General features: G+C 33.1%; 1 protein-coding gene across 1 annotated transcript in view; it reads right to left on the bottom strand.

Moving 5' to 3' along the window:
• Positions 1–13,835, bottom strand: part of LOC127987422 (voltage-dependent T-type calcium channel subunit alpha-1H-like) — a 59,903-nt gene that overhangs the window by 13,594 nt on the left and 32,474 nt on the right. Inside the window, exons 12-23 of the mRNA XM_052589777.1 lie at positions 13,189–13,344; positions 7,817–7,898; positions 7,552–7,739; positions 6,233–6,571; positions 5,903–6,003; positions 5,668–5,791; positions 4,816–4,884; positions 4,493–4,677; positions 3,129–3,255; positions 2,832–2,957; positions 1,614–1,703; positions 86–278 (exon numbers count right to left, since the gene is read on the bottom strand). Coding sequence (XP_052445737.1) covers positions 86–278; positions 1,614–1,703; positions 2,832–2,957; positions 3,129–3,255; positions 4,493–4,677; positions 4,816–4,884; positions 5,668–5,791; positions 5,903–6,003; positions 6,233–6,571; positions 7,552–7,739; positions 7,817–7,898; positions 13,189–13,344 — 1,780 coding nt within the window. The remainder of the gene's footprint in view (positions 1–85; positions 279–1,613; positions 1,704–2,831; positions 2,958–3,128; positions 3,256–4,492; positions 4,678–4,815; positions 4,885–5,667; positions 5,792–5,902; positions 6,004–6,232; positions 6,572–7,551; positions 7,740–7,816; positions 7,899–13,188; positions 13,345–13,835) is intronic.

Genomic DNA, 13,835 nt, shown 5'->3' on the forward strand with positions numbered 1-13,835 from the left:
ATTTTGTTCTGAAGTTCGCTTTCAGTGACAGCAGAAAAATGACTGAAACTTTTTATTATGACACAGTCTGACTCAAAACACTCACTCCTGCGTCTTTTTTCCATGCGCTTATGTCTCTTCTCCTCTCTCTGTCTGGCCTCCTCTTCCTCCTGGTCTTGTCTACACTTGTGGAAATTCTCGACCACCACACCAACAAACATGTTCAGCACGAAGAAGCTGACGATCAGCAGGAAGGAGATGAAGTACAGAAGCATCCAGGGATTATGATTCCTTATGGGCTACAAAAGAAAAACGGAGAAATAATTTAGATAGAAATGGTGGAGAACTAAAGAAATCATTTTCATAAAGAAATATTCATGTGTGCATGAAATCAGCATAACGTAGTAACAGTATATTAAGCATTTTATAAGCTTATAAATACTTTTCCTACCATTATTTTGTGGAAATTGTAGATGTTCGCTCTTGGCATTTACATCTAGAGTAATTCTACACATTTATTTAATCTCATAAAACTCACTAATTTAGGACTGTGACAACTTGTAATGAATTTAAAAATGCAGGTCACAAGGCTTAATGTTTTCACTTGTCTGAACATGAATTTATGCATTTTGATGCTGCTTTCATCTCCAAAAGCACATTTCTTCAAATCAACTCTTACAATAACATTCATGATTAATTTGGTCATGCCATGTGCCAAAATTAATAATACTCAGAATAATATTCCAGCTGTCTTAGTTAAACACAAATTAATTTAATTTTTATGAATAAAACTACCTAAACTACTAAATGTTGAATTTTTTTTTTTTTTTTTTTTTTTACATTTTCAGCATTAAACTGTTGGAATACTGGTTTTAAAACAGCAAGTACATTTACATTTCTGCATTTAGCAGATGCTTTTATGGAAAGCCACTTACACTGCATTCAGGCTATACATTTTTTTATCAGTATGTAAAAGTAGCATTAACCTGATGCATACATAATCAGAATATAAAAATGTACATTACAATTTCTAAGCACATGCAAAAGTCATAGCATGTTTGCCAGGATGAAAAGAAGGCAGAGAGAAAGGAGCCCATCAGTAAGAAATCATAGACAGGAAATGCGACAGGAAGAAAGTGCAGAATGGAATGGAAACTCTGCACTTGTCTTATTGTATAGGCAACACAATTTATATTTGTCACCACACAAAAGATGGGCCGCTGTAAAGGACACTATGTTAAACAGTTGTGTTGAGTCTGTTACTGACCGTGGCTCAATGTTTCTGTGTATGTGTGTGTGAGAGAGTGTGTATAAGACCTCTCAGTGGAATTAAATGATGAATGTTCTGTCTCTCCTCCTCAACCTGCTCATTTTGGTGTCCTCCACTGTATTTTTTTATCTCTCTCTCCCTTATTCTTCAGTTCAGGGCTGAATTAATCAAACACTCTCTTTACCTAAAACCTTCTGCTGCCTTTTTTGAGTGTGTCACTTGAGCTTCAGGGAAGAAAAAAGCAGTAAACACTTCTGGTGCCTGTGTTTTCTTTTTTAGTTATAATGGACAGATTCAGAGTACGGTGTAAATGTTTCCACACTCTGTAGAGTTATTTAAAGAATGCACACACACACACACACACCTGTTGGTCCACAGCCACAGCATCTAAGCCATCGTACATGATGCTGACCCAGCCGTCTTTAGATGACAGGACAAATAGTGACATCAGTGCCTGTATAACATAGATCAAATAGGTTAATGTAAATAAGATAATATTTTACAGAATAACTGTATCACTGTCAACAACATGAATATCAATAAAAAGTTGAGGGGAAGGTGAGATGAACACAATTTTTCTCAGTTGAAAGCCACTGCACATATGTATATATATATATGTGTATATATTAAAACTTTGTTTTGTTTTTGAGAAAAAATATCCAAACATTCTAAATTTCCTTGGGAAGTAAAAACAGCGTTCTTAAAGAATATGTCTTGAATAAATTTTTTCTCCATTAAGTGTATTGTCTGTGGTCAATATGATTATTTTACATTATTGAAAGAAGTCTCTTATTTATCTGGTCAAAAATACAATAAAAACTGTAATATTGTGAAATACACTTTTTTTATTTTAATATATTTTAAAATTGTATTTATTCCTGTGATGTCAGCCATAACTCTAGTCTTCGGAGTCACAAGATCCTTCAGAAATCATTCTAATATTCTGATTTTGTGCTCAAGTAACATTTCATATTATTATCATATTATCCATGTTGAAAAGAGTTGCGCTGCATAATATTTTTGTGGAAAATGTGATACATTTGTGATAAAGATTTAAGATTTTTTTTGTGAATAGAAAGTAAAAAAAAAAAAAAAAAAAAAAAAAATTGTAACAATGTGTAAGTCCTTACTGTCACTTTTGATCAATCTAATGTATTCATGTTGAATAAAAAGTATTAATTTATTTCAAATAATAATCTCATTGACCCCAAAATTTTGAACGGTAGTGTACATTGTTCATTGTTTGAACTGTCAGCACTTGACATTCAAATCAAGCACATGTTGTCATGTGAAACATCATTTTAATTAATAACATGATGGAATTAAAGTTGCAGGTCTAAACTAAGAATAGGACATATTATCCAACAGAAGAGAAAAAACCTGCACCAAAACCCTGTCATTCTGATGAAATATGCTTGTGGGACCTGAATCTAAAATATAATGGGTTGCTTCATGGTTTAGAAGGCCAAATGGAAAGGTTGATTATTTTAATAAAAGAAGCCTCCAGTGGACATAATTCATTCTTCGTGAAATCCCCATTAATGTCTACCTCTATATGTGTGCATAAGTGTGAGTGTCCTACCTGACCCAGGTTATCGAAGTTGTACTTCCTACGGACCCATTTGTATTTAGCCCGCAGACATTCAGATTTATTGGTGATGTTTCTAGTATCAAAGCCTTCACAATGATAAAACTTCCCCTTAAAGAGCTGAGCAAAAGAATAACACGTTACATTTAGACAGCATTATTACAAATAAACTGCTCATTACATAGCATACTATTGCTCTAATAAATAAACATGAATATAAGTTAATAAAAATGAAGTGAATTCCGATTTTGTCTTCTTTTAAAAATTTAGACACTAGCAATGTCTGTGTACCTGAACTCCCAGAATGCCAAAGACAATGAAGAAAGCACAACAGATCAACACAATATTTCCAATAGGTCTGAGAGATGTAATCAAGGTTTCAACGACCAGCTTCAGTCCAGGAGCCCTGCTTATGACCCTGATAATGCAAACAGACACAAAGAAATGCATATTCGGTGTGGCAACAATATTTGAACTCAATGCAAAAGCACTGAACTAGAAAGCAGCTGTTAATAAAAGGACTCAGAGTGTTGCACAACAAGCTGACGAGACAAGATGTTCTTTAGTGTTAGCCTTGAAATAAATAAGGAAGGCTTCTCAGCAGAATATCTCGCTGTCAGAAATTTGCACGGTATTGTTCAAATGTGTTTTGTGTAATAGTTTCCTGACAATAGCAAGAGATGAAATGTGGTTTCAGCACCATGGACAGCAGTATTATACAATTTAGGGATACATGAATTATTATTTTTTCTTTAAAGTCTATGATTCCTTTTGATGTGCAAAGTAGGTCTACTCCTCACACAAAATTACAGTATGAATTAAGAATAGTGATGCACTGTAATTAATTTTTTACAGAAATACCAAAAGCGAAATTAAAGTTTTCATTTACCCGAAAACTGAAACAGAAAATAGTTTATTTAATTATCAATTAATCAAATTGATTAAGAACTGAGATAAAAATTAATAATTTAATAAATAACTGTGTTGTATATTCTGTATATGCATTTAAATAGGTTTTAATGATATAATTACATTTCTGTTACAATTCATTGTTGAAATATGTAATAGAAACTGGTTTTTGTGATTTATTCAAACGTGTGTCAAGTAATTTATCTGTATTTCATTATAAAATTGACAAAATGTAAAAGTAAAAGTTTTTTTTGTATGATAGTCCTGCTAAATATAATGTTTAGTGAATTTTTGCTCATGCATCAGCTAAAAGCAGCATAGAATAAAAGATCTTGATTCATCAAGATGAAGATTGGTTTAAAATGAGAACTCAGAATCATCAATCGAGCTGTTTTTTAAAAGCTTTAGTCAATGATTTCAGCCCTCCAAAACCTTTTCAGGCAAAACCGAAAATAATTTTGGTTTCTAAAACTTTGGTGCATCTGCATTTCAGATAAATTCAAATATGGTGCCAGAGTTGTATACTGTACACTACTTATATTGAGAATTTTTGGAGTTCACCAGCTCTGTTCCCAATTCACTCCCATTGTATTGCAAAAGAACAGTGTGAACAATCTGCTAAACATCTTCTTTGTGTTCTTCAGAAGAAAGATGAGAGAAGAATATTACAAAAGCCTACAATAGAGGACTCTGTGTACTTCTACACATTCATACACACCCACACACACCTTCAATAAGAGTCTTACCTCAAGGGCCTTAGTGTTCTGAGCAGTCGAAGTACACGTAAGATCCCCAGGATTCTGTTTCCGCCAGAGGAGGCGAGAGAGACCAGGATGTCCACAAGAGACACAAATACCAGCAGGCCATCCAGAACATTCCAGCTGCTCTTCAGGTATGAGGCTGGACCAGCATATAGCCCAAGAGAAACCACCTACAACACCAACAAAATAATCATCATAATCACTGTCATGAGCATGCTAATCCGAATCTACCTTGTATTATTATTCTATTATAAGTTACTAAACTACAATGTTTGCCATCAGTTAATGATATTGTATTAATTTCCTACCTTGACAGTCATCTCAGCCATAAAGATGACAGTGAAGATGTAGTTAGACACTTTGAGAAAAATCCGTTCCTGTCAAACAAACAAATAAATAATGAAAATGTCATTTAAAAAGGCAACAGATGCACCACATCTTTTCGAGACCAATAAAAGAGCAGCTATGAGGTGTTACTCTGTCTTACATACTGAATCCACCCAGTGACTGTTTACAGCATTTATTTAGCACATTGTGACATTTCATGACCGAGATATAATGGATATTATAATTGTAAAGTTGTATTCAGGGATTTTTATTTTATTTTAGGTTTACAGATGATATGCACGTTAAAATCTTTAAAATCATATAATTCTAAAATCAGTTTCCAGTATTAACCCACATAATCATATGTTGTTATGATAAAAGAATACCAATGATTATTTTTCTCAATAAATGTACAAAATATATAGATTTAAATGCAAAATTTTATAGAATTTAAGCAAATTAGATACAATTTGAATAAATTTGCCAAGTGATATAGTCCATTAGTTCTAAATAAGAAACATTTATAATATTTATATAGACTATATAATAAAAAAATTAACTGGTGTGTGGTCACAGGTATGTGTTTATCGGCTATTTTACAGTGGCTTTGAACGCTGTAAATCAGATTTAAGATGCCACTGCTACAACTGCAGTTTCAATAATACAGTGACATGTAACATCACAATTCATGCCACATTCACACCATCATCACATCAGAATGATTTCTGAAGGATCATGTTACACTGCAGGATGAATGCAGCATTTGTACAGTATCATGCACATGTAATAAAACTCAATGATAGTGCTAGAATAGGTGTTGTGATTGTGTTCACCATGCTGTCAGCCTGGATGTCAGGTCTCTCTAGAGCGATCGTGATGCAGTTAAAGAAGATGAAGAACAGCACAATATGATCAAACATCTTGTGAGTGATGACCTTCTGACAGCGAATACGGAACCTGCAGAGAACAAGAGAAAGTGCTGTGTGAACAGCATAAAAATGTGCAAGCACAGCATTCATTAAATGTGTATATGTGTGTATTTGGCTGGTCTGGTGTGTTTGCCCTCACTTATTTTGGGGGGAAAATAAGTAAAGTGACCAGTCCTCATGGTCTCTACACCACTGGGGTTTATACGGCTCCAACAGTCTCTTCACAATCATACACCAGCTCTAAATCAAACATAAACATATGACCCAATAATATGTGTACTTTCCAAAGAAAATATTATTATATTATATCATGTAAAATTATATTATAAATATTATTTTCTATATAAAATATTATAAACTTATTAAACACTTAATATTTGAAATATTTAACAATGGCAAGAATATTTTATCTGTGTGACTGATATATTAGTGTAATCAATAATAAAAATGATTAAAGAAAAGGTTCCACCTCCACAAATTCATCATCATCCGCCCCCTGTATGGATGGTGGACTGGGACGTGTAATGTTTGGAGAGGATGGATACCCTCCATCTAATCTGCCGTTACACTCCAAATATGGACGTGGAACCTGGAGGAGCTCTGGATAATCAAATGACCCAAGACATGAAACTCCGCCCAGACTGCCAGTCCTGCTGGATTTCCCATCTTCCGATTGGCTGTCATCCATGCTGTCCTGTCCCGCTCCTGAAAGCAATGACTCACGCTCCCCCGACTGAGCGCGTCTCATTAGACTGGGGGCGTGTCCAAGACTGTTCCAGCTGGAGCGGCGACTTCCCCAAAGGCTGGACTACAACAAACACACAAACTGTAGCTGATTATTACGGCATGCAACAATGGTGTAGTATGATAGAACAAATAAAAAAAGACATAAGTAAGTTGACATATATACAGCAGTGAGAGGGACAACTTACATATGACAATTAAGATAATTTGGGATGACTGAATATGATGGTTAATAATTAGGAAAATTATCTAAAATTAAATTATATTAATGCTGTTATGGATGTTTATCAAATGGTAGGAGTAAAAAAAAAAAAAAAAAAAAAAAAAAAATATATATATATATATATATATATATATATATATATATATATATATATATATATAATTTAATATTATATTATGATAAGGGAAACTGATCATACCAGAGAAAAGCAGATATTTTTATAATTTATACTTTTTAAAAATAGTCTGACTCATATATGTGATTAACTATGTTTTATACATTTTTCCAAAGCTTTAGTAGTTTTATTTATTAATTTATAGATATTTGGTTATACATATACAGTATATATATATATATATATATATATATATATATATATACACACACAAATATCCATAAAATAATTTTGAATATTTTGACTCATGAACATGATTAAATATGATTTACACAATTATTTACATATCTTTTGTATTTTTTATTTATTAATTTATGCTTATTTGGTTAGATATTTATTACATTTTATATCCAATATAATAGAGCATATCAATATTAAAACAAAACTCTAAAAGCTCAAAATATAAAAGGCAATAAAAACAGTAAGAGGCCATGGTAAAACTACTTTAATGAAGAAGAAGAAAAAATCTTCAGGTGAATGTTTGCTTTCGAAATGTCATGCCTTAAATGCACAATGAATATTTATATTTGTAGTGTAAAGCCTTAAAAGTTGTAATTCTAATATGAATTTAGTTCAAAACATTAATTGAAATGTTGTTTATGAATACTATTTGTGTAGGTTTAATTGAAATGGGATCACTCCTCACCAGGGATCTTTGGTCATGAGGATCAGTGGAGGTGTTGCTGTTGCGTCGTGATTGGCTGTAGATGTGTGACACCTCAGTTCTGGGTGTGGCATCAAGCTGTATGTGTGTATTGTGAGGTGGCATGGACGCTCTAGGTTCCAGGTGTCCATTGGAGATTGGCATTAATGTCTGCATTTTCATCTCTGATCCTAATATCAATAAAAGATAAGCATAAAACAACAAAATATATAAAAACAGCTGTGCACACACACACACACACACATACCTGAATTCAGTAGTTCTCTCAGTTTGTCCTCATCATCATAGTCAGACGACATGTCATCAGTGTCTGATCTGCTAGCATCACCCTGAAATAGAGAGAAAGATGACATTTAGAGGCTACAATTTTGAATTCATAGTAATGAATAATCATATTTTCACATCAACCCAAACATCACAAGGCCAGCCTAAATAAATGCAGAACAAACACAATTACATTTGCTCTTTCAAGGGTATGCAACTCTCTACCGTCTAATCTCATGCTTAGTTAACCGTTTTTCATTTTGTCCTCGTCCCATTTCCTGTAAGTCATTGAACTTCCTATGCATTTAAAATCAAGATGAAACAGCATTCGGATCCATTTGAAGTATTATTTATTAATTTAAATGTTCTTTTCTTTTTAACAGTGTGATTCTTATATGTCACTAAATATGTGACCTTGGACCACAAAACCAGTCTTAAGTTTCATGGGTATATTTGTAGCTATAACTAAAAATACATTGTATGGGTCAGAATTATACATTTTTCTTTTATCCCAAAAACATTAGGATATTATTTAAAGATCATTTTCCATGAAGATATTTTGTAAATTTCCTACTGTAATTATATCAAAACTTTTTTATTAGTAATATGCATTGCTTAGGACTTTTATTAAACTCTCAATTTCAGATTTTCAAATAGTTTTTTTCTTGGACAAATATTGTCAGATCCTAACAAACCATACATCAACGGAAAGCTTATTTATTCAATAATGATGAGGGGAGCTGATCATACCAGCTTTCAAATGATGTATAAATCTCAGTTTCAAAAAAATGACTGGTTTTGTGGTCCATGGTCACAAATCATATATTTATGTACACTGTAAAAAATTTTGCAGTTAAATAACAGTAATTTTCTGGCAGCAGGGGCGCCAGTAAAGTACTGTTAATTTACAGCTCTTAACCATTAATTTACCACTCTTATTTTTTAACAGTATTTTACCGTAAATTCTACCATGGAAATTAACTCCACTCCCACTGCTTCAAACAGTTCGAGTTTTTAAACTAGCATTCCTACGATGTTAGTACTATGAACTTATTTCATTTGAGTCCACTGAGAAGGAATATTTCTTACACTTAATGTGCAGTAATAAAGTAACTAAATACATGACTTTTACTCAAATCACTGCAGCTCATTGTCAGCTGTATTACACATGTATGTGCTGAAGTACTTAACACAGAGATCACCACTGTATCAGCGACTCCACATTTACTGCATTTATATAAAGCAGCAGAAAATCTGAATTTGTGGCTCATCATTGACTGAAGCACCGGCTCTACTCTCCAGAACAATGGTGAACAACGAAACTACACAACTAACAGATCTCTCTTGTGCAAACACACATTAATACAGTCAAGTTCAGTATTTACTCTCATTATCAGTGTATGACTTTGCCTAATTTTTTTTCTATGGATGTTCACAAATATTTTAGTTAAATTAACTTTTTTTTTCATTTGGTAAATCTGACGTTTACATTTTACAGTATATTACTGTTTTTCCTTGACTTGACGGCAAAAAACTGTAGAAAAACACTTTTTTTTTTGCTGGCAACCATTAATTTACGGCAAGAAACAGTAGAAAAACTGTTATTTACTGGCAGCAGGGGTGCCAGTAAATAACTGTTTTTCTACAGTTTGTTTCCTGTAAATTAATTACAGTTTATTACTGTTAAATTATGTTTCATTCTGTTTTTTCTTCATCTTAAATCTTTAACCCTTTAAACCCCACAAGAAAATCCTCAGTTTTAAATGAACACTTATAATGTGTGCACACTACAGAGTGTTAGAGTAACACTGAATCAGTGAAGTTAATGAGATAATTCGGTGATTAATTGATGATTGAGCATTAGTGATAAACACCTGCAGAATCACTGAAGGAAAGAGAAACACAAGAACTACAAATGACTTCAGCCACAGCCTTAGATGAAATCAACTGAATAAAAGAATACATCAAATCTCTCAAGATCTGATTAAACAACTACTAAAACAGCTTCACCAGATTCACATTACTAACCAGACTGACTTTATTTCTGTCTGATGTCTACAGAAGAACTTATGGAGAGTTAAATAGGTTTAGGTGTTTTTTTCACTACCATGATGGAGATCAGTGTTTACTTTAGTTGGGCTCTTGAACGTGACTTTCTAACAACTAAGGTTTTTTTTTTTTCATGCTGTAACAATGCGCCTTTGGAACTTGTTATAGCAAAACAAAAGTACACAGAAGAAAAAAAATCTGATATTGTTGTTTATAGATTGACAAGAACAAATACTATTATTTCTGATCTAATAATTGATACTACAGCATGAGAAGGAACACTGCTGAGTCATAAGTTATGAAAGACTGTTAAGAAAATGTCACTCATAATAAATAAAAAAAAAAAACCTTTGCTGAAATTTAGACAGAAATATCAAGAATCAGCGTATGAATCACAACAATGGTGACAATCCACAAAATAAATGAACAGATCAGTTCTGAACATCACAACACATGCTACTAAAACTTAAAACAAATGCAAAATTATAAGCACATAAGAATTCAAGAAAATAAGTGAACAATTCAGGGGCATAATTTATTCATGCCGCAATGCATGCTGGGAATCATGGATGAGTTTTATCCTGTGCTGGTACCCAGCATGCATTGCATCATGAACCTTTTGATTGTCACCATTGTTGAGATTCATATGCTGATTGTTGATTTCTCTCTTTGAGTGTTGTGGGGACTGCTGCCCGAAATACTTTTTAACTAAAACTAGTCGTTAAATCCATAAATCTTGGTTATCACACTACTTTTCAATCTTACCAAATTGAAGTGTCATTCACTCAAATATTTCAACACCAAATTAATATTTGATTATTATAGCAACACTTTAAGTCAGTCTAGTAGATCATGCCTGTTAGAAACAACCATAATCACTTGACTATCAAAATTAATACTGCTGTAACAGATGCATCCTAAAGATACAAATACAGCAATAAAACAAAATGTAAAGTGCAAAAGTCAATGGTCAGGAGCCCAACTAAAGCAAACACTGATCTCCACAATGGTGACGCTAAACGAAACAGTAACATTATCATCTAAATCTCTTTAAATCTCAATAAGATCTTTTGATCTCTGTTCTCTGATCTGACAGAAATAAAGTCAGTCTGGTTAGTAATGTGTGAAGTTGGTGAAGCTGTTTGTTGATCGTTTAAATCTTCCGTTGATTTCATCTAAGGCTGTGGCTGAAGTCATTGTATTTCATGTGTTTGTCTTGTTATGTTTTTTTTTTCTTCAGTGATTCTACTCGTTAACAGCAGCTGTTGATCATTGTCTGAATTCACTCATTAGTTTTCATTCTCTCTGTCAGGTGGACTATATTAGTAAACTCATGCAGGGAATAGTGAATGAGGGTGTAGGGTGTGATTTGAAACACAGCCGCTGAGTGTCGACTTTGAACGTTGTTAATTTACGATATATAGCAGCAGGCTACTTCTCGAAAACGATGAATATTACCCAGAATGCACTGTTTTAATGAAAAACAGTATGTTACTGTTGAAATTTGGCCGTTTTTTTACAGCGATTTTTAACAGTGTAGCTTTTTATTTTTATTTATTTATTTTTAATGTATATTTGGTTTTGCATTTAGTTATTTTAGTATCGAATACAACATGGTCTGCAAAATTCTATTTTCAATATTAAACCAAGTTTTAGTATTAAACCACCATTTAACACCTATTAAACAAAATAAAAAGGCAAAGAGAATTTACCATTCAGGTGAATGATTGTTTTTAAAATCGCAATGAATATTATAATCATATTTGATGAGAAAAAGTGATCATTCTAATATGAGTATAGATCAAAACAACTTTTTAAAATAGTTTTACTCTTTGCATAGTAAAAAAGAAATCCTGCAAGCAATTTAACTTTCTCTTTCCATGCATTTAAAATCAACGTGAAACAACATTCAGGCCCATTTTATTTCCATAATTTTAAATATTTGAAACAGGATAAGTCATTAGAAAGAAATCCATTGGGAATAGATTTTATTCTGATAAGTGGCTGTTCAATATCAAAACACACTAGGTTGTGTATTTCCTAGATGGGTTATTCCACAGGAATGGCTATTGTGATTTTTGCTCGTTTATACTCCAAAATCTTCATTGTAAATATTTGAAAAAAATAAAGAGAGATGGTAAAAGAAGCGAAAAAGTGGGAAAGCAGGAATGAATGAGAATGAGAAATGTGTATTTTGAGTATTGTGTGAGTAGGTAAAGTGTCCAGTGTGCATGTGTGTGATATTTGTACCTTGTGGACAAAAGAGAGAGCGATAAAAGACAGAGAGGAAAAAAAGGTACCACAGAAGGTTTGAGTGAAAGCGTTTTCCTTTCAAAAACATCCTCACACCAGCTGGAGCTCAGCATCTGCACTTATTCAATACAGATGAGTCTCATCTACATGAAAATTACACACACACACACACACACAAACCAAACATACACCAATCCACACAATCAATCTCTTTGATGTGACACCAATAACGAAAGGAAACAAGAGTGTGTTTTCTTCATTTCCATGCGTGCTCAAAGGAAATCCCTTTTTTCATGGTGTGCATACTGATTACTGTGTTGTAATTGAGTTACAGTGCAATAATTCTAGTCCTCTGATTGCATCTTACTCTGAGCATGAAAATCCCCTCTTGGAAACTCAATTAAATGCAATATGTCCACATCTGATTCAGTCTGCAAAGGATTCACGCAGATGTTGCAACGTAGAGAGAGTAGTTTTAGTGATCTGTTAGTTACAGTAGTAGCCCCCAAAAACATCTAGAGACTCAAAGGAATAGTTCACCCAGAAATTAACATTTGCTGAAAAGAATTTGTTTCTTCATCAGAAGAGATAAGGAGAAATTTAACATTACATTACTTGCTCACCAAGATGCCCTGCAGTGAATGGGTGCCGTCAGAAGGAGAGTCCAAACAGCTGATATAAACATCACATAATGATGGATTTAATGCTTACAAAACTCACAGTTCACAAGATGTTGTGGATCATGTCGATTACTTGTAGATTATTGTGATGCTTGGACATCACAATAATTCAGATGTTTGGACTCATTTTCTCATTCTCACAGCACCCATTCACTGCAGAGGATCCATTGGTGAGCGAGTAATGTATTGTTAAATTTCTCCTAATCTGTACTGAGGAAGAAACAAACTCATCTACATCTTGGATGGCCTGAGGGAGAGCACTTTTTTTTTTTTTTTAGAAAATATTACAAGCACACTTTTCAATCAAAACATTTCAAGAAAAGATATATATAGTACTGTACTGTAGCCCCTAGTCCAACATATGCAGTATTACCTCAGCTTGAAAGCCCTCTACTAAGATTGCAACTAGCAAATTGAAGAGGACGTAATTCCCAAAGGTCATCAAGGCCACAAAGTACAGAGCCGCCCAGGGGGAGGTGGAGGCCATGCCGTTATATAGAACCACATTCCAGTCCTCCTGGGTCAAAATCTGTAGAGACACAGGATGACTGTTAGCACACATATCACATTTTAAACCATCGTCTTACATTGTGAGCAGCCAAATACTGAGCATATAACAACCAATTAACACCTACTTTATTTTTATCATTTCAAAAATGTCAAAATGTTATGTATTGTTTTAACATACCTTGAAAAAAAATAGTATTTTGATTACAATGATTAATGGTATATTCATATTAATTATATTTAATTTGTGATGGATCAATATGAACAGCTGACACAACCAAAATTTAACTTGAATTGAAAAATCTCAAACTGAATTGAAAACAAGAAAAAAACTTGAGTATTAATGCATAATGTAATTCTCATTGGCTGCTGAAATTTTATGAAAGATTATTCTGATTTACATTGAACCTATCTGATTTACAATATTGAATATACAATTATTATATATATCAACAACAATGATAATTCGGTCACACTTTATTTTAGGGTCCAATTCTCACTATTAAATAACCA

Source organism: Carassius gibelio, chromosome A1, assembly GCF_023724105.1.
Source record: "Carassius gibelio isolate Cgi1373 ecotype wild population from Czech Republic chromosome A1, carGib1.2-hapl.c, whole genome shotgun sequence".
NCBI classification, from domain to species: domain Eukaryota; kingdom Metazoa; phylum Chordata; class Actinopteri; order Cypriniformes; family Cyprinidae; genus Carassius; species Carassius gibelio.